The sequence below is a fragment of the Pavona decussata genome, unplaced genomic scaffold, assembly GCF_977016875.1.
Source record: "Pavona decussata unplaced genomic scaffold, jaPavDecu1.1 SCAFFOLD_256, whole genome shotgun sequence".
In the NCBI taxonomy this organism is placed as follows: Eukaryota; Metazoa; Cnidaria; class Anthozoa; order Scleractinia; family Agariciidae; genus Pavona; species Pavona decussata.
In genome coordinates, this window is record NW_028145659.1 from 33,936 (window position 1) to 51,641 (window position 17,706).

General features: G+C 38.6%; 2 protein-coding genes across 2 annotated transcripts in view; both read left to right on the forward strand.

Annotated features, from left to right (window-relative positions):
• Positions 1–15,269, forward strand: part of LOC146456366 (uncharacterized) — a 39,972-nt gene extending 24,703 nt beyond the window's left edge. The window contains exons 6-16 of the mRNA XM_085093179.1: positions 1,389–1,691; positions 2,115–2,417; positions 3,709–3,838; positions 4,210–4,409; positions 4,826–5,010; positions 5,526–5,615; positions 6,396–6,653; positions 6,966–7,177; positions 7,376–7,416; positions 7,765–7,861; positions 13,733–15,269. Coding sequence (XP_084949305.1) covers positions 1,389–1,691; positions 2,115–2,417; positions 3,709–3,838; positions 4,210–4,409; positions 4,826–5,010; positions 5,526–5,615; positions 6,396–6,653; positions 6,966–7,177; positions 7,376–7,416; positions 7,765–7,861; positions 13,733–13,937 — 2,024 coding nt within the window. The 3' untranslated portion in view covers positions 13,938–15,269. The remainder of the gene's footprint in view (positions 1–1,388; positions 1,692–2,114; positions 2,418–3,708; positions 3,839–4,209; positions 4,410–4,825; positions 5,011–5,525; positions 5,616–6,395; positions 6,654–6,965; positions 7,178–7,375; positions 7,417–7,764; positions 7,862–13,732) is intronic.
• LOC146456369 (uncharacterized) lies at positions 8,155–9,768 on the forward strand. Its single transcript, XM_085093178.1, has 5 exons — positions 8,155–8,658; positions 8,759–8,833; positions 8,933–8,995; positions 9,112–9,183; positions 9,394–9,768. Exons 1-5 carry the CDS (start codon positions 8,500–8,502, stop codon positions 9,766–9,768), a joined length of 744 nt encoding a protein of 247 aa, XP_084949304.1. The 5' UTR covers positions 8,155–8,499.
• Positions 15,270–17,706: the final 2,437 nt, after the last annotated feature.

Genomic DNA, 17,706 nt, shown 5'->3' on the forward strand with positions numbered 1-17,706 from the left:
ATTCTTAAGCATCACTTCAAATATACCCCTTGCACAGGCTGAATGAACTTTGTGACATGCGCAGTAGTCAACTTTAAAGCTTAAAAGTGAAAGTTGAGGTATCATCTAACAGAGGGGGTGGAGAAGAGTAAGTATGGGTAGTTTTGTGTGTTAATTTCCTGGATAATACCTTTTAAGAAGATTGTTTTTAAAATTCCGGGTTGGGTAGCCTGTGGCACTTTGATTAAAATAAAGAATGGCGCCATAAGGCCACGCCCACCAATCGATCAAGTGCAAACATCGATTTTTGGAATACCCTTGGGTAGAGGTTTAAAATGATACATGTCTGCAAAAATCCCGAGATGGGGGGAGGGTTTCAGTTTCTGGCCCATGGACTACAAATATCGAATGTGAATACAAGCGCTTCTTGTGCAACGTTTTGACACCGTTATCTGCTTGGGGAGTCAAATTCACCACGCAAATCGATCTTCCCCGCCTGATCGAGTTGACAGTCGGTGAAGATATCACCTCTTACGGGTGCGGAAACTTTGGAGCAGATTTGTTTGTTTGTACGAAGTGCAAGAAGATATCAAGGGGAGATGTGCAGTATTTATCAGTCCATTAAAGACTATTAAACGGAAAGTTAAACGACAAAGAGCCGATCAACTTGTGGTCCTTGTGGAAAATGTCGCACATGCCCCCGAACAAATTGCAACAACAAAGCGAGTTTCAACTACAAAATCTTCAAAGTTTACCGAAATATCGGGTAATATATCGGTTTCCTCCACACCGACAAGGTCGACAAGATTGAGGGCAAAGCTTGATAAATATTAAAGCGACTTTGCGTAATTGACGAAAATATCGCTATTTCCCGTCCTGAATTCTTTGATTGCAGTCAGTTGATAGGCATTTAAACGAGAAATTTTGAACGTTTGCTCAAAGCTCACGTCAGCTCGGTCAAGTTCTGTCTCCGCCGTGATCTTTTTCACTGTTCCCGCGAGATTCCAGGTTTTAGAAGGTTCACTGTGATTGGCTTAGCAACGGAAAAGAATGTGGCACTAGGGTAAGCAGGCGTTTGTGGGGAGGAGGTAATACGAGTCCTCTAAAAACGACTGTGTGGGAGGCTAAGTTAATACAGCACTGCACTGGTATCACAGAGGTCGATGTTAGCTTGAATCCCTTTCAAGCCTGAATTTGTTAGGGCTTCTGACGTAGATAACTGTTTTGTGATTGATTCATATTTCGTTGAGTTACTGACTGACTGAATTAATCAATGAAAGACTGCTGAACTCATGATTGGTAGGATGATTGCTCTATTTGTTGGTCGTTTGATTGAGCGGTAGACTAATTGATTGATTTCACGAATAAATGAAACAGATTGTTTTAATTTTTTGTTTCTTTAACTCCAGTTCCCTCAGAAGCTCCCAGCGGATTTACAGTGAGTGTTATCACCTCCACCAGTATCTCAGCATCTTGGCAGCTACCACCATTGGGCTCCAGAAATGGAAATATCACGGGATTTAAATTGTACTTCAAAGAAAAAGAATCTAATGACCCAACAACCATTCTAGCCATTGATGACGCTTCAACCCTCACAAAAACTGTCACTAGGTTGGATAAGTTCACAGAATACGAACTTCAAGTATTGGCCTTTACTTCTGTTGGTGATGGACCAAAGAGTTCTGTTAAAGTTGTGAGGACAAAGGAGGATGGTAAGAGACGTCGCTCAAGCTATATTCTTCTCTCCAAATATTCTAACCCATCTTGTACAGGAAAAAGTTTACCTCGGGCTTTTTTTTTTTTTATTTTAAGGCTGTTATTACGTACCTAAAAACAGCCCTGAGACTTGTGAAAATAAAACGATGAAGCCTTAAAAATATCAACAACCCTGGCCGTGTTGGATTTGACCAGTGATTTTGTTGTTACTGATAGAGCAACTACCGGTAACTGACTGAACTTAACAAATGACCGGTAAAATGAAAGACTGATCAAGTGATTACTGAAGGCTGCTTGAAGCATAGATTGATCGCCTGACTGAGTCAGGCAACAAATACATTGCATTAATGAATTGATTTCACGGGTAGATAAAAAAAAATTGTTATGTTTTATTTTTATTTTATTTTTTTAAATTCTAGTTCCCTCGAAAGCCCCCATCGGATTTACAGTGACTGCAATAACTTCTACAAGTATCTTAGCATCTTGGCAGCTACCACCAGTGGACTCCAGGCATGGAAATATTACGGGATTTAAATTGTACTTCAAAAGGAAAGGCTCTGATGAATCGTCAACCATTCTATTTATTGACAGCGCTTCAGTTCTTTCAAAACCTGTTACCGGGCTGGATAAGTTCACAGAATACGAATTTCAGGTGTTGGCCTTCACTTCTGCTGGTAATGGACCAAAGAGTTCTGTTAAAGTTGAGAGAACAAAGGAGGGTGGTAAGGAATTCTGTTAAAGCTTTAATCTTGCAGGTTTCTTTCTTAAGTATTCCAAATAGTCTTGTATAGGAAAAAAAAAGGTACGCGTAGCTTTTTATTACATACCATCGGTAACAACACCCTACCTAGACCCAGGTAGGCGTGGCTTCTGCCTGCCGCGGCTTTGAATCTGATTTATTGGTTTTGATTACTTTTCGTTCAATTTCGGCACAATCCAGAAATCCAACATAGCCACCATTTGGTAATCATGATTTAATTAACACGTTATGTAACGTCATACCTCCCTATTGTGGACCTCAAAGGAAACATCTTTGGACGTAAAATCATCCTCCAGGTCTTATGTTCAAATTCTTATAGAGGAATGCGCTCATAGGAAACCATTCCTAGAAAACTCGCCTTTTCTCGCAAGTATTTTAAATTCAATGATAATACATTGGGTGGAGGAACTGAATTCTTGATGTGTATAGTGTCTGCAGATTGGAGAAAAGTTTTGTTAATTTACACAATTATATACTATTGTTGTCTAAGAGCATGTACCCATTTATCGTAGCCAGGAAAATAGTTTTTTGTTTAAAGGCAACATGCGGGAACGGCGAGTAGAGTTTAGGCGATGGACGTTATGAAATATAAATAGTAGTTTAGGCCCATTACCATTTAAGGACGGTGCCTCCTTTTGTTACTGCGAATACTTTTTGCGCATCGCGGGATACTCGGGTTTCCTATTGGTGGTGCCTACTAATACAGGGATGTTATTGCGCGGTTTAAAACTTTGCGGAAAAAACAGAACTTAGCAAGTGCTCTTAGTATCCAAAAACAAAATTTGGTGTAACCATGCCTTTTTCAGAGATGATAAAGCTTCAATTTGGAATAAACGCCATACATTGCTTAGCATTTTACTTGTTTTTTGAATAATCGTTGCTTAATTATCTCTAAAAAACGCGTGGTTACCCCCAATTTTCTTTTGGGATTTCAATAGCCCTTGCTGAAATTGCTTTTCCCACATGGTCATAACCCGCGCGAAAATACTTCGGTATGAGTAGGCACCGTCCTTAAGCAACATCCGAGGATGAGCGGATGATAATTTAAAAAATTAGTTTTTTTTCAAGCCGTTTTAATTTCAACCAGCCTTTAATGTTTTATAAACACTGAAAGCAGTGTAAGAACACTTGTTCAATAGGTCTAAATATAATATCTGGTTTGAAAATTTTTGAAGAAAATTTGAAGCAAAATAACATGACAACATGAAATACATAATTCGAACTAGTTTGATGATCGCCAGTTATGTCTTTAGATACCACAGGTTTATCCCTAGCGAGTGTTCTGAAGCTTGTCTTTTCCCTTGCTGGATCATGTTTGGTTGCTCTTCTCCTGGTCACTGGTGTTAAGTATTATAAAAAAAGAAAGCAAAATCATACAAAGAGGTAAGGCTTGTTTACCATATGAATTGTGTCTCATCGTTATTTGCAGTCTTACTTGTTGGAAATAAAGCTCACCAAATGACTGGTTCTTCTTTCATGGTTTCTTTGTAAAATGACAAGATGCAGGTAATCCAGAAAGTTTTAACGTTATATTTCATCCTTGTTTTGACGTAGACAATTTTCGGGTTTTTCTCGATTCGCTTAATTAGTACTTTTGAGTATAGTCTCCAAAAAAAAGTAGGACAAATCTAAGAACCCTAGCCCGCATAAATCTGTTTATTTTTATTTCTCTTACTAACATACCAAATGTTATTCTAAGAATTTTAGAAGAATTTCATAATTAAAAGTAATTCTTAATCTTTTTTTTTTTTCAGGACCGCCAAGGACATACAAGTATTGGACGGCTACGAAATCCCTCCAGTTAGGACAGAATTTGTTGAAGAATTGGGTCAAGGAGCATTTGGGAAGGTCCACAAAGCGAAACTGAAGGACGGCTTGGACTACTTTAAAAACGAGGAAGCGCCGGTTAATAAGTGCAAGAAGCAGGAGATTGTTGCTGTGAAAGAATTGCATGGTAAGTGGAAATTGTTTTTGGCTAGGGACTGTTGAACAAGATGGATTAAACACTGTTGACAAAGATGTTTACAAAAGTACCCAGGACCATGAAATTGCACCGCAGACATTAAAATCACATTTCGAAGACATGAAGTAAATGACAGCTTGTTTTTCAAGTAGGCTTCATTTTGTTCATGTAGAAGTATGGAATACAGAAACTGGGCTTTGTATCTCAGATGGTCAGCCAACTTAGATGCTCATCTCCTTTTTTGGTTAGACTTACGTAAACTAGGACGTCAGACGTAATATATTGAAGTGATGCTGCTTCAATAAGAATTACACTAATTTAATAGGGCTGCTCCTTTAGAAACTAATTTTCCTGATAAAATTCGACAAGAAATAATTTAATAACTATTTGTTGTTTCTATGCCCAAGAAAACGCCAACGAAGAGCAGCAAAAGGAATTTATGGACGAGATAGAGATGATGAAGGCAGTGGGAAGACATCAGAATGTGTTGAGTTTTCTCGGTTGTTGGACCACAACTAAACCACTTCGTTTGATTATTGAGTACATTCCTCATGGAGACCTGCTTCATTGGCTCAGGGGCAAGAGAACTCAGGTATTTCTGTTTTCTTCTTACCAACAGGAGGTGAAACGTTTACTCATTTGACATAAATTATAGGTCATAACTGAACGAGTACGAATTAGAAAAGCCGATAGTGCAGAGATAAAACGAGATATAAGGCTGTAGTACGGCTGTGATACTTTGTTTACATGTGCAAAGTTTTGCTTTAAAATTATATGTCCAGGTCGGGATTATTTCTTTTAAGCAAGTCTAAAGAAGCCTGCAAGAGTTTTTGTGGATCATAGTACATTCTCATGACAATAAATTGTCCTATAAACTTTCGATCAGAAATCAGTGTGGGGTTGTTTCCAAAGTTGACGTTTCATTATTATTTTCGACGTTCGACGGGCCTGGTAAAATCATCAATGGAGCGATGTTTAAGTTTGGAGTCTAAAACTATGGTGAAATGAAAACTGAATACCAATGACAGCCCTCGATAACTTGTTACTGATAACTAATAACTCGACTGGCGACTCATATTTCATACGTTTTGATTGCATGCTTTATAGATAAGCGGTTCTACTCTGGGAGCCGCTCGTAATGGCAAAGATGAGGAGTTTTATGCAGGAACAAGGGCACAAAACACAACTGCTGATCAGGTACATGTATGCATGATTAAGGTCCTTGCTCCAGGAATAGCGCCCCCGCGACGGGGGAAGGCGGCGGGAGGGGGAGAGGGGTCAGTTGAGTGTTTGAGGAAACTCTGACCTTATTTCAAACCAAAATACATTTTTTTCCAATTTACGTTTCTTTAAAATCCATACCCGTTTTCAGGCTTTCAGACCAAAAAGGTCTCTATCAAGAACCATACCTTTGGTGCTGCACATACCTAGATAAATTAGATAGGAGATTAACCGCCCCCTCCTCCCTCCCCGAGGAAATAAGCGCTAACTTCGATGTCTCCGTAATACTGGAAAGTCGAATTGGGTTGACTCATCTTGCAAATATAAGTCATCTTTTTCATACTTACCATCCTGCAAACACGAAATTATTGGACGAAGAGGCGCAACGATCATGATTCAGTGACGAGCCCATGAAGTTGATTACGTTAGGGAGAAACTGTCAGTCAAGTAAATGACCATTTGAACTACTGACAAATCATGATTTTTCGCGATTTCTCTGTCCTTTCAGATCAGGCAGTATTAGCTTCTTTTCTTTATTGTTCAGTAGAATCAACAATTAAAAAGTTTAATTTTAACATTATTTTCCAAAACTGTCATCTTGACATTTGGTGAGAAGAAGAACCTTTTTTCGGGTGCGATCGTTAATCCAATTGTCGATATTGTTAAACACAAACCATATTATTCATTAAGTCTATTCAAAAACAAAAAACTGAGATCGGAGCGTTCTTGTCTCAGTTTGTGAATGACTTTTTATAGGACGGCGAAGCAGAAGGAAAGAAAACAAAGGCGTTGGATGAAAACACCCAGCCTTCCACTTCTTTGCAAGAAAAAGACCAAGCCGATGCTGGTGAAAATGGTGAATGTAAAATAGAAATACCGATGGTCGTATTTTCGGCAGCAAGCCCGTCCGGAGAGGCTTCTACTGAGATGACTGACGATGAATGTGATGAAGACTGTGACTCGTTTGATCCTGCTGATCTGATGAAATTTGCCTGGCAGATAGCACGAGGCATGGTACGTAAATGATGGCGGCCGGAATAAATGTAACATGGCATTTTGCTGAAAACTGCAGGAAAGTGAAGTGATCCAAACAATAGCATTTTTATTGCCCATCCCTGCACTGTATTGCGAAATAAAAACAAAACAGTAGACTCTCTTCAAAGTTTTCATCAAATGTGTGTAAAATTAGGAAAAAATGGAGTGTCCTTAACGAAATGCAAGACAAAAGAGTAAGGAATTGGGAAAGGGCAGTCTGAAACCTCCGCACCGACGCCTTCACTTCTGTACGAGGGAATGTAACACCAATATTTCTTTGTTTATTTACAGAGCTACCTTACTGAGAAGGGCCTCGTCCACAGAGACCTGGCAGCAAGGAACATCCTGGTGGGGCATGGTAAACGACTCAAGATAGGCGACTTTGGTTTGATGCGCCAATTGTACCGTGAGGTGTACGAAGTACAGAAAGGGAAGAAACTGCCAATCAAGTGGATGGCTCCTGAGTCTATTTTTGAAGAGATTTTCACTGTCAAGAGCGATGTGTAAGTAACGGGTTTGAAAATATCATCGAACAGCTAAGTGAAGAGGACAAAGTCAGTATAATTGCTAAGTGTGTTTAGTACTCAAATGCATTGTAAAAAGAAATAGTTTAATTAATCTCACTTTTTCCTACGTTCAATGCAGTACGCCTCGTTTATAAAGTACAAAGTTTTGACGTTGCGCCATTTTGTAACTTGCAGTTGGTCCTACGGAGTCGTCATGTGGGAAATTGGAACACTTGGTAATAATTATTTCATTTGTATCTGATTATTTGTTACATAATTTCTGTGCTTAGCAAATGTACGCTTTTTACCTGCAGCTTGCCTTTCACAGAATCTGTAGGCTTAAACCTAGTCCTTCTCTTCCCTCTATATACGTGTACAGGATTTGGTACTTGTTTAATATCAAGAACTGTTAAAAAAAACCGTGTTTTAGGCTTAGTTATTTAATAAATAACCTTAAGAAGCTTTTCTTGCAGTGAAGTTTATGATTTCTCGTGAAGAAACCCCGAGTACCTGTCAATGATTTAATGCACTCATTTCAAGGTCTTGCACTGATGGTCTATCACAAACACATCGATTCTTTGCAGGTGGCTCGCCGTACCCACTGTTGAATCACACGGAGCTCTTGAGACTTCTGAAGACAGACTACCGAATGGAGAAACCTGACATGTGCCCAGAAACTTTGTAAGTTGGAGATTGTAATGTCGCTTGTCACGACTTCTATTATAACCAACATTCCATTTTGCGGTTCTTTTCTTTAATTATAGATAACAGGTGACATCATGAAGAAGAACGTCGCACACGAGCCAAAGGCGAGTGTGCCAGCGGTCTCCTTACCACATTTTGACGCTCTATGTAATTTATAACTGAAAGGACCAATGGGAAAGCTGCATTTATTTCCTTTATACAATGACAGAGACATTTACTAACACTTGCAGTTATTTCACAGTGACTCGTAATAAATCGTCAGTAGTAGTATATCTTCAGCAAAATTATCCCCGTTAGTGCCTTCCCTTGCCTTCCGTATGCCTTCCCTTAATTGATATGCATAAGCCTATGACGTCATCTATTGTTATAACCTAGGGAAAAAATGCTTTCCTCCATACTAATGAAGTGTCGAGGTTTACTAATGAGCGTCACTCTAATACAAAGGAAACAATAGACATGCCCAGGCTTGCCCGCTCTATACCCACCCTGATTGGATCTTAAGATTTGTATGGTCAGTTTGAATAAAAGCGCGCTTTCTCTTGGTAGCGTCACTCTTGCAATCGCTTTGCTGGGAAAACTTTTTTTCGATTTTTAAAACGTTAGTACCGTTGAAAATGGCTTTTTTCACGAACGTTGTTGATCTTCAAGCTGCCTTGAGCGCTTGTTTAACTGTCCGCGACTGGGAGATGTTGACCGAAGCCGTCCAAATCCCAGAGAATTTTGTTCCGCTGGCGTTTGCGCGATTGACAGAATTGACAGTCCAGGAACTCGAAGTAAGTTTCATATTGCATTGGTCGTTATTGCCTTCATTGATTCAATCCATTACAACACTGTTTCTTCTCTAATCTTTGATGTTTCATTTCATTTTAATAGCTTGGTGAGAACCGCGAGTCAGACGAGTCGATTCATGCGACCACTTGCGTTCAAAATCGCGTAGCAGCTGATGTGGTAAGTTCAATGAGTATTAGTATGTTTTAAACTTTTAGTGTAATTCTTTTCACTGACCCTGCCTTACTAATCTTTATAACTTTCACTTACTCGCCGTAGAATGAGGAAACTATCAGCGCATTTGACGAAATGTTGGCCGAATATTCTCAGCGCGAAACACTTGTAAGTATTGTTAAAGCGTTTTATGTAATTGATTTATAAACCGTTGGATGAAGTTTTGAATGTCCAACAAGTGTTTTAGTTCTCTCTTTTAAACACAACTTTATCTTTCATTGCAGGGATCAAGCAGTGACTCGCAGACTGAAACTGGCAGCGGGGAGGCTGATTTGGAGGTGGATTTGAGCGATTCGGTAAGTTTTTTTTTTTTTTTTTTTTTTTTTTTTACAAACTTTCTAGCACGATAACAGACTGTTTTACGCACTGTTAAGCAACTTTAATTATGCGGGTTACTTTGACTTAAATTTGCATGAAGCCCTTGTTAACTTCGTTCACAGACACAATGAAATAAAAGCGATGTGTGAAGAAACTGGGTTGTAATTAAATTATATCTTGCTTTACAGTTTACGGACACTGAACTGCGAGATATCGAGGACATGGAACGCGAGAACGAAGGATTTTTAATGTGTGACAATGGATTCAACAGTCTAGGAAGTCCTAAAATATTTCACGGTCTTAGATACAGAAAATGGATGGACGAGGTATGGGAATCTTACAAGTTTTATGTCCAAAAAATGAAAGAAGACTCTCGAGACGACCCAGATCCTACACTTTGTTTAGAGAAAGACAATTTACTGCGTCAGGCGTATTTCAAGTACGCAAGTGATGACGGCCATCATCCCGAAAGTTTCCGAGTGTTGAAGGTTTTATATGAAAGACATTTTGAAGGCAAACACGTACCTTTTGAAGGTTATGTCATCAGCCCCGAAGAAACATGAAGAGATAAAAAGAGATAAACAGTTATCTTCTTATTCTAGAGCTTTTGCACGAGATTTACGCAGATCAAAATGTATTGCTATGCTTAACAATATAAGGAACCAAGATCTTCCTGTTTGTTCTAATTAAAAATATTGCATTACCGTCTGTGTAAAAATAGAGCTGTCTTGAGATCCTTTGAAAGATTTGAGTGAAATAAAGTTTTATTCATCTTTACACCGCGTTAGTCACTAATTATGTTTAACAAATGTTTGACTCGAGCTCTAAAATTTGCATGTGAATTATCTCGTGTGTCTTTTGTTTGAGAAACAATAAGTCATATCCAACTGGGTAGTCCCAGAGTCAGTGTCGATAACAATACCTGAACCGGCTACACGCAAGATTCTCAGACCGTCAGTTCCTTAACATCATGGCCAGCAAGTTTACTGTTGGAACCCCAAACACCCTCGAAAAAGTGTAGAATGGTGATATTGAAATAGAATATCGGAAACTATTAGCGACCTGTTTCGAAACCATGAACGGAACAAGGGAATTATCACAGAGAGCTTGTAAGGCAATTAAAACTTAGCGACGCGCGACATCCACGCGTGTGTCTGAGAAAAATAAAGACACATGACTAGAAATGGCCCGTTCGTCTCCTTTTGTCCCTTTTGGCGTGGTTTTGGCCTTTCAGGCCTGGTTATGACCTTTCAGGCCTGTGTTTGGCCTGGTTATGGCCTTTCTGGTCTTCTTTTATTTATGAAGGAGAACGCTTAGTAACCCCGCCTTCATCAATTTTCTATAAAAAAGACGCGTTACTTTCTGAAGTTTAGTTTCCTGTCAGAAGGCGTGCGGCTCAAACCAAAGATGACGAGCACAAACTATACCTTATACCTGCAACAAGGTGCTGGAAATGATGAAGACAATGAAGAAAGCGATTTCTCCCAAGAAAGCGATTTCTCCCAAGAAAGCGAAGTTTCTAGTCAAGGAACGGAGTCTTCCCAAGAAGAAGAAACAGAAAACTTAGAGCCGTGGTCACGCATTCTTGATGAAGCCGAGAACCGCCACAAGACCCAGCTTAACGCTTTGATCAATCAATACCAAGAAAACGGTTATACAGAAGATGTGGCTCGTAGTAAAGCCGTAAACGCTCTCGTTCCTGTTTACAGAAAAGAGCTAAGAAAAGTACTCTTAGAGAATCTACAGTGGATGCGTGCAATGAAAAAAGATCCCACCTTCAAAAAAGTGATGGAAACTCAAAAAGAGCTTAAAGACACAGAAGGATTTGATTGGTTGGAATCGACGGAACTTGCTATCGATAAGCGAAAATTCTTACTCAATCGATTGTACGAAAAGTAGCCCATTCCACAAGATCAAGACTAAACCTACTATGACTGTTATGGATTTTTTTTTTTATTTCCTGGATCTTTGTATTGTTGCATTTCAATAAAACTGTAAACAAGCAAACTTTAAGTGTGTTGATTGATGACTTGAAAATAATAACAATAATAGTAAACTTGTACAAAAAAATTAAAATAAAAATCTGAAATTTGAAATACAAATTACTAAAGCAAGATCAAAACTTTTTAATTAAACACTGTTATTTGTGATGACACTTTTAAATAAAGATGATGATTCCAAAGTTGAGAGCTGTTGCGTGACTAGCGACGCGCGACACCCACGCGTGTGTCTGAGAAAAATAATAATAATAATACTACTACTACTACTACTACTACTACTACTAATAATAATAATAATAATAATAATAATAATAATAATAATAATAAAAACATATAACTACAAATGGCCCGTTTGTCTCGTTTTGTCCCTTTTGGCGTTGTTTTGGCCTTTCAGGCCTTTCTGGTCTGTGTTTGGCCCTTCTGACACTCTATATAACCTGACTATTTGCGAAAAAGATGTCATTTGTGTTCAGTCACCAAACTGTCAACATGGTTTACAAGAGAGTTTGCAGAAACTGTCCGATTCCATCGTGCGGGGCTAAATACCTTGTCAGATTAGCTAACCATCTCGCGGATGTTCATCAGTTAGAGCACACACAGCGAAGACAGTATTTACAAGAAGCGAAACTGCAACCTAAAGTTAAAGTCGTCGTTTACGAAAGTGAAGCGGATGATTCCGGAAAAAAACACTATCACAATCCAGTAAAGACACAAGAAACGGTGTACGAACTGTCAAGACAGCGGAGAAATGAGGCTTCTTTTAAAGCAAAAACTAAAAGACCGACTTCAAAGAACAAGGCAAACCGCAAGAAACAAAGAAAGTCGAACTCTTGGCTTAGAGGCCATAGGAAAATTGTGTAGACACGGAAGGAATATTTATTATTCCTCGAAATAAAACGGAAAAAACGGATTTGTAATAGTCAGTCAAATGATTCATTTTCATTCCTTTTCCTTTCAAATCGCTGAGTATTTGACTCTTTTTCCTCATTGTTTTTTAATAAAGTTTTTTAAACGGTATCTCTTGTCTGGTTCTATTGCTAGCAATTATAAGTCGCGTGTTTAAATTGATCCTTGTTAAGTTATATAAAATTGATTATATACTAATGCGTCAAGATACTCCCTTGGGTTTTTCCAGCAGAACTGAACTAATTTGTATGCAACTTAAGACTCGTGGATCCGCATAATTAACTGACTAACGGTGCGTGACTTTAATAGTTTTTTATTTCCTCGAGATAGGTAGGAGAAAACGGTCTTGTAATAGTCAAACAAACTTGAAATATAGAGTTTTCAGCGCCACTTTGTGTATATATGTGTGTGTGTGTGTGTGTTTTGTTTTTTGACGGTAATGATCGATAATCGTCACGAATAACCTGAAATCTCGGAGATAAATTTTCCCAGCAAACGGGGCTTCAAACAACACCTCCCAGTCGCGGACAGTTAAACAAGCGCTCAAGGCAGCTTGAAGATCAACAACGTTCGTGAAAAAAGCCATTTTCAACGGTACTAACGTTTTAAAAATCGAAAAAAAAGTTTTCCCAGCAAAGCGATTGCAAGAGTGACGCTACCAAGAGAAAGCGCGCTTTTATTCAAACTGACCATACAAATCTTAAGATCCAATCAGGGTGGGTATAGAGCGGGCAAGCCTGGGCATGTCTATTGTTTCCTTTGTATTAGAGTGACGCTCATTAGTAAACCTCGACACTTCATTAGTATGGAGGAAAGCATTTTTTCCCTAGGTTATAACAATAGATGACGTCATAGGCTTATGCATATCAATTAAGGGAAGGCATACGGAAGGCAAGGGAAGGCACTAACGGGGATAATTTTGCTGAAGATATACTACTGTCAGTGTTCAGGCGCTGAATTTTTCACGACGACAATAGTTCAGCACACGGGGCCAAAAATGGCTACACAACAAAATTCTAGCATTTTGTACTTTGAACAGATCACTTATATCTTACCGAAGGGATCTGGATTAGTGACAAAATAATCTATGTTGTTGTCTGCGACGGAGTACGTTTGAGAAAACGTTTTCGTTAGTAATTGGACTGTGGATCCTGAAAACGTGCGCGAGTCACACCACAGAAGGACATCACTCATGTGTCTGTCTTTTAGGGATCGCAAGGATCGCAATCACAGCATGCGCAGAATCTTCACTATTGTATAATTTGCAAGTAGTATAGACCTTATTCAAAAAAGGCTACCGTTTTCAAGCTCCAAATCAAAAGAATATTTCACCTTGAGCGAGGCAACTAGCAGGGCTAACTTCATTGCAAACAAAACAATATTAAAGTGGAAACCATTTTAGAATTAGCTTAATTAATGCTAATAATGATAATTTGTGCAGAGAGTTGAGTCATCGGAGAAAAAATAAACAACGTACTACAATTATATTAAGAGTTTTGAAATACTGCACTCTGAGTAGTAAGTTCTTAGTTGAAGCTTAAGAGGAGTTTTTTGATACGTTATCAGTTTATTGGGTAAGATGGAAAGAAACCACTTTTAACAAACCTTTATTACCTTCCAGTTACACCTTGATGACAGACTGTTGGAAAAAAGACCCGGATGAGCGGCCGAGTTTCGAGAGACTGGTTGGAAGAGTGGAGCAGATGTTGCTTCAGGAAGCGGAATACTTTGATTTGAACAAGATGGATGAATCTAAAGATTATTATCGGGTGCAGGAGTCAAAAACAGCAGAACTGATTGATGAAGCGGACAAGATCGAACAATAAATGGGTTTCATTAGCATGTTGCGTTAACACTATGTAGCTTTGTTCTCCGTCTCTGAGCTTGGACATAGGATCTTAATAACTTCCAGGGCATTAACGCTACGGCAATGAGATCTGGAGGGTGTACATTATGTCGTAAGCTGTTTGCTTTGGGGGGTAAATCTTCCCTAAATCTGAGGTAACAAGGAAGAATTTATTCCGTTTGTTCGTTTTTAAAACTGCCATGTTTCGTGTAAAATGAGGCCAGGGAAGGATGTTAGGAAGTCTACTAACAAGAGCACCGTAATTTGGAGGATTGATTTATGTTCCATCACATATTCTGCGACTTAAAAATTTCAGCTAAAGAAATTTAAGAGATTGTAGTGTGTGAGTTTGTTTATAGTTTTTCTGAAGAAGTTTTAAAAAGTTGCTTGAAAACAAAAAGGAAAAAAGCTAGCAATTCTTCACTGAAAATATTGCCGTTTAGTTTCTCTGTAGCTTGGAAATAACGTGTAATATGCGGGCCGTATACGGAAGAAATTACACCAGTAAGATCTACGTGAGCCTGCAGTATTATGAGAAGGGTAACAAGGCGACATGATTGTAATGTTCAGAGTGAGTCATGTGAAAACGGAAATAGGGCATGTGTTTGCAGGTTTTTTCCTCTTTTTCGAAGAAAATATGGACTTCATAATCACAATGACTTGTCCGTAAAGGACTGACTTTCTGATTATTTTGACTGCAATGGGGGTATCTTACGACTTACAACTTGTAACATATTGGTATCGTTATGTCATTATTAAAATAGATAAATCAATCAATCAATTAATAATATATAATATTATTGATGCCAAGGATAATAAGATTTAGAGTTCATTAAACGTTAGAGCTCTAGTATTTAATCCCAGCATTCTATTGTATTCAGCTGCTTGCAATCATATGGGTTATTTACAAACGAGCACATTTTGAAATGAACGTACATAATTAGTTAGCTTTTAATTAAGAGGTTGGAGAAAATTCTGAAAAGTTATCAAAAAAAAGAAATAAGACCTCGAGAATTTCTAGTTAGAGATACTTAAGACAAAACATGTATTCATCCAACAACAAACAAACAAAAAAAAAAGATTAAACACTAATTACGAGAATTTGTAACAACTTTAAGTCCTGCAAACTTGAAGCTTAATGGAGTACTTAATTATAATAATTACAATATATCTATCATAATTATATGGATTAATCTTTTGGTAATTGTAAACTTCTATTGAGCAAAGCTCAGTAATGTACTCCACAACGTTATAATTTATCTTGTATGTATACTAATAAAGATAACATGAATAAATTGTTGGAAATGTTTTAGTGTAACCACGCCTAATATAGGTATCAATGGACTTGTTTAGAAATAATAATAATAATTCCTTTTAAAAGCGAGGCCTGGAGAACACAAACAATGATGTTTACTCAGTTCCCTTTGCTTTGGTGATCTGAGGCTCATTGTGAAGCTGACTATCAATATACATTTTAAGAAGCCTATAAGGTAGCAAATATTTTAGGGTGAAAATAAAGAAACGGTAATTATTTATCGCCTTGGGTGGGGTGGAGGATTCCTTTTTTTTTTTTTGGTAAAAGGCGCTGGGGGGAAATCCCTCAGTCAACCTGAGTCAGAAAGGGACTTGCGCCAAGACAATTGCCTTTGTCTTGCAGTGTGGATAAGTTTCGTGCCAAATACCGTCGGTTGCATCTAAGCGTTTACACGGGAGGGAAAAACATGCTGCAGTTAGGTGCAAACATGACATGTTTTGGTGCCAAACATTCGAAGTTTGGAGAAGACGGCTGTGTTGTCTTGATTTGATTTTGCTCAAAGATATATTCTTTGCAAGCGCTTTTATATGTTAAGAATACTGGAGGCAATTGTGCTGTTTCTGAGCGAGAAGTAAGCCTGCAAGTTGATAAATAGCTTATGAGTGGAACTCACCACAGTTTGCTTAACGGCTGTCAAACTTCAAACGTTTGTCGACAAAACACGTCATGTCTGACACGCTATTAGAACATGTTTTTTTGTCTCGTGTCCACGCTTAGATGTAACCGACGGTATTTCTATTTCTGCCTTGGGTTATTTATAACAACTATTGATTAATGAAGTTAACAGTGTATGGTAGTTTTTGCATCTCCAGGTCTTTAAGAAGAATCGAAGTTAAAACTTTGCTGGTAAAACAAGCCGCCTCCCATCCCCACTCCCCAGAGAGTTGATTCCATGCATTTATCTTTGTCCTTCTCATACACGCTGGTTAAACAAGCCGCCTCCCATCCCCACCCCAAGAGGGCTTGTTGTCCTTCTCACGCACTTTCACTTGCGTTGACGCGCACCAAGTTTTCAAACTTTTGCAGCAGTTAACATAGACATGGACGTAAGGGCAAAGGGCAATTTAGGTGATTCGCGTGTTGTCAGGGACGAGGTAGTGAAGGTGTGGGGTTTGCAAGGAACTAAGTTGTTTATTTGGGAGTTGGGTAACATTGTACTACATAAATGGCCTACACGGTCAGAGGGTAACTTCAATTACTAGGTGTATTGCTTCTGCCCCTTGAATGGGATGCTCGTCCATGCTACCTTCCCACATATTGACCCTCAATTAGTAACACAAGCATCTTTCCTTTTGCGGTATTTTCTCAAACTATAAGAAGTCAATCGCAATTACTCGCGCATGGCTCCACTTCACAATTCCTATTTTTAATAACATCATTAATAACAAGTCTGCTTATTGTAAGAACGTGATAACCTTATGAGTTCCTCATCCATTCTGCAGTTATATATATATTTTTAATGCATATACAGCAAACTGCTCATCAACAATAACAATATAATACAGAGGGCAAAATTACTAAATGCTGATTTGTTGTAACAGAGGGCAGTTTTTCGTAATTTTCCTTTCACCGAGGGCAAAATTACTTACTCTTGATTGGTCAAGCGGCAAAAATACTCGCTCCTGATTGGCTGAGCACGACGGTTTTACATTTTGTTGGTTTCTTTATTTTGTGTCCAAAAAAACAACGAGTTCTTTGAGGTTCTTTGGAGTTCGACTCTTTACGCCGGGTTATTTGTACAAAAAATGCACGGAAATCAAGTGCTGCAGCTAGAAAGGAAATTCTTAAGGGTTAATTCTCGTGTCCTCTACAAGAAACAGCAAAAGATTATTTGTGTCAAAAGCTTAAGACCAGGATCGGATTTATTTTATTTTGTTTGGTTGAGAAACTAAAATCGGTCATGGCGACCAAGTGCGTTCACCTCTGTGTCTCTTCTTACAACAAGCGATAGCCGAGCGAGACACTGTCCTTTTGATTGGAGGAAGGAGAAGATCAAATTCAGCAGAAGAAGTTACTCCACAAGTTCCTGCTTTGGATCCACCGCTTGCTATTTTTATCAATATATGATCGTGTGATTTCCAAGCGATAGGAAGCTTCACAGCGCAGGTGAATAATTAATTAATGCATAACATTTGGTTTTATCGTTGTTAGTTTGCTCCCTAGAATTAAAATTGTATTCTCTCTTATTTACATGTGTATAATGGGAACTGTTCTCGTCGGTTTTGTTTGTTTTGTACGCTGGGATTAAAATTGATCATTTGTTGCTTTGCTTGCGCCTACGGTAAGTGTTTTAGGCTATGACCGGTTCCAATTGGGTTCCGATCTAAAAATCGTGACGGATAGCTTTAAGCCTTTTGTCCACACGGGACCTGTTAACCCTTTCACAATCAGGTCCGATAAATGGACCTCCAAAACAGCAGGTCCAGTTTTGGAA

Coding starts and splice junctions, on each gene's coding strand:
- LOC146456369 (XM_085093178.1), top strand. CDS start 8,500: ATGGCTTTTTTCACGAACGTTGTTGATCTTCAAGCTGCCTTGAGCGCT. Junction 8,996..9,111: donor ATTCTCAGCGCGAAACACTT/GTAAGTATTGTT, acceptor CTTTCATTGCAG/GGATCAAGCAGTGACTCGCA. Junction 9,184..9,393: donor AGGTGGATTTGAGCGATTCG/GTAAGTTTTTTT, acceptor CTTGCTTTACAG/TTTACGGACACTGAACTGCG.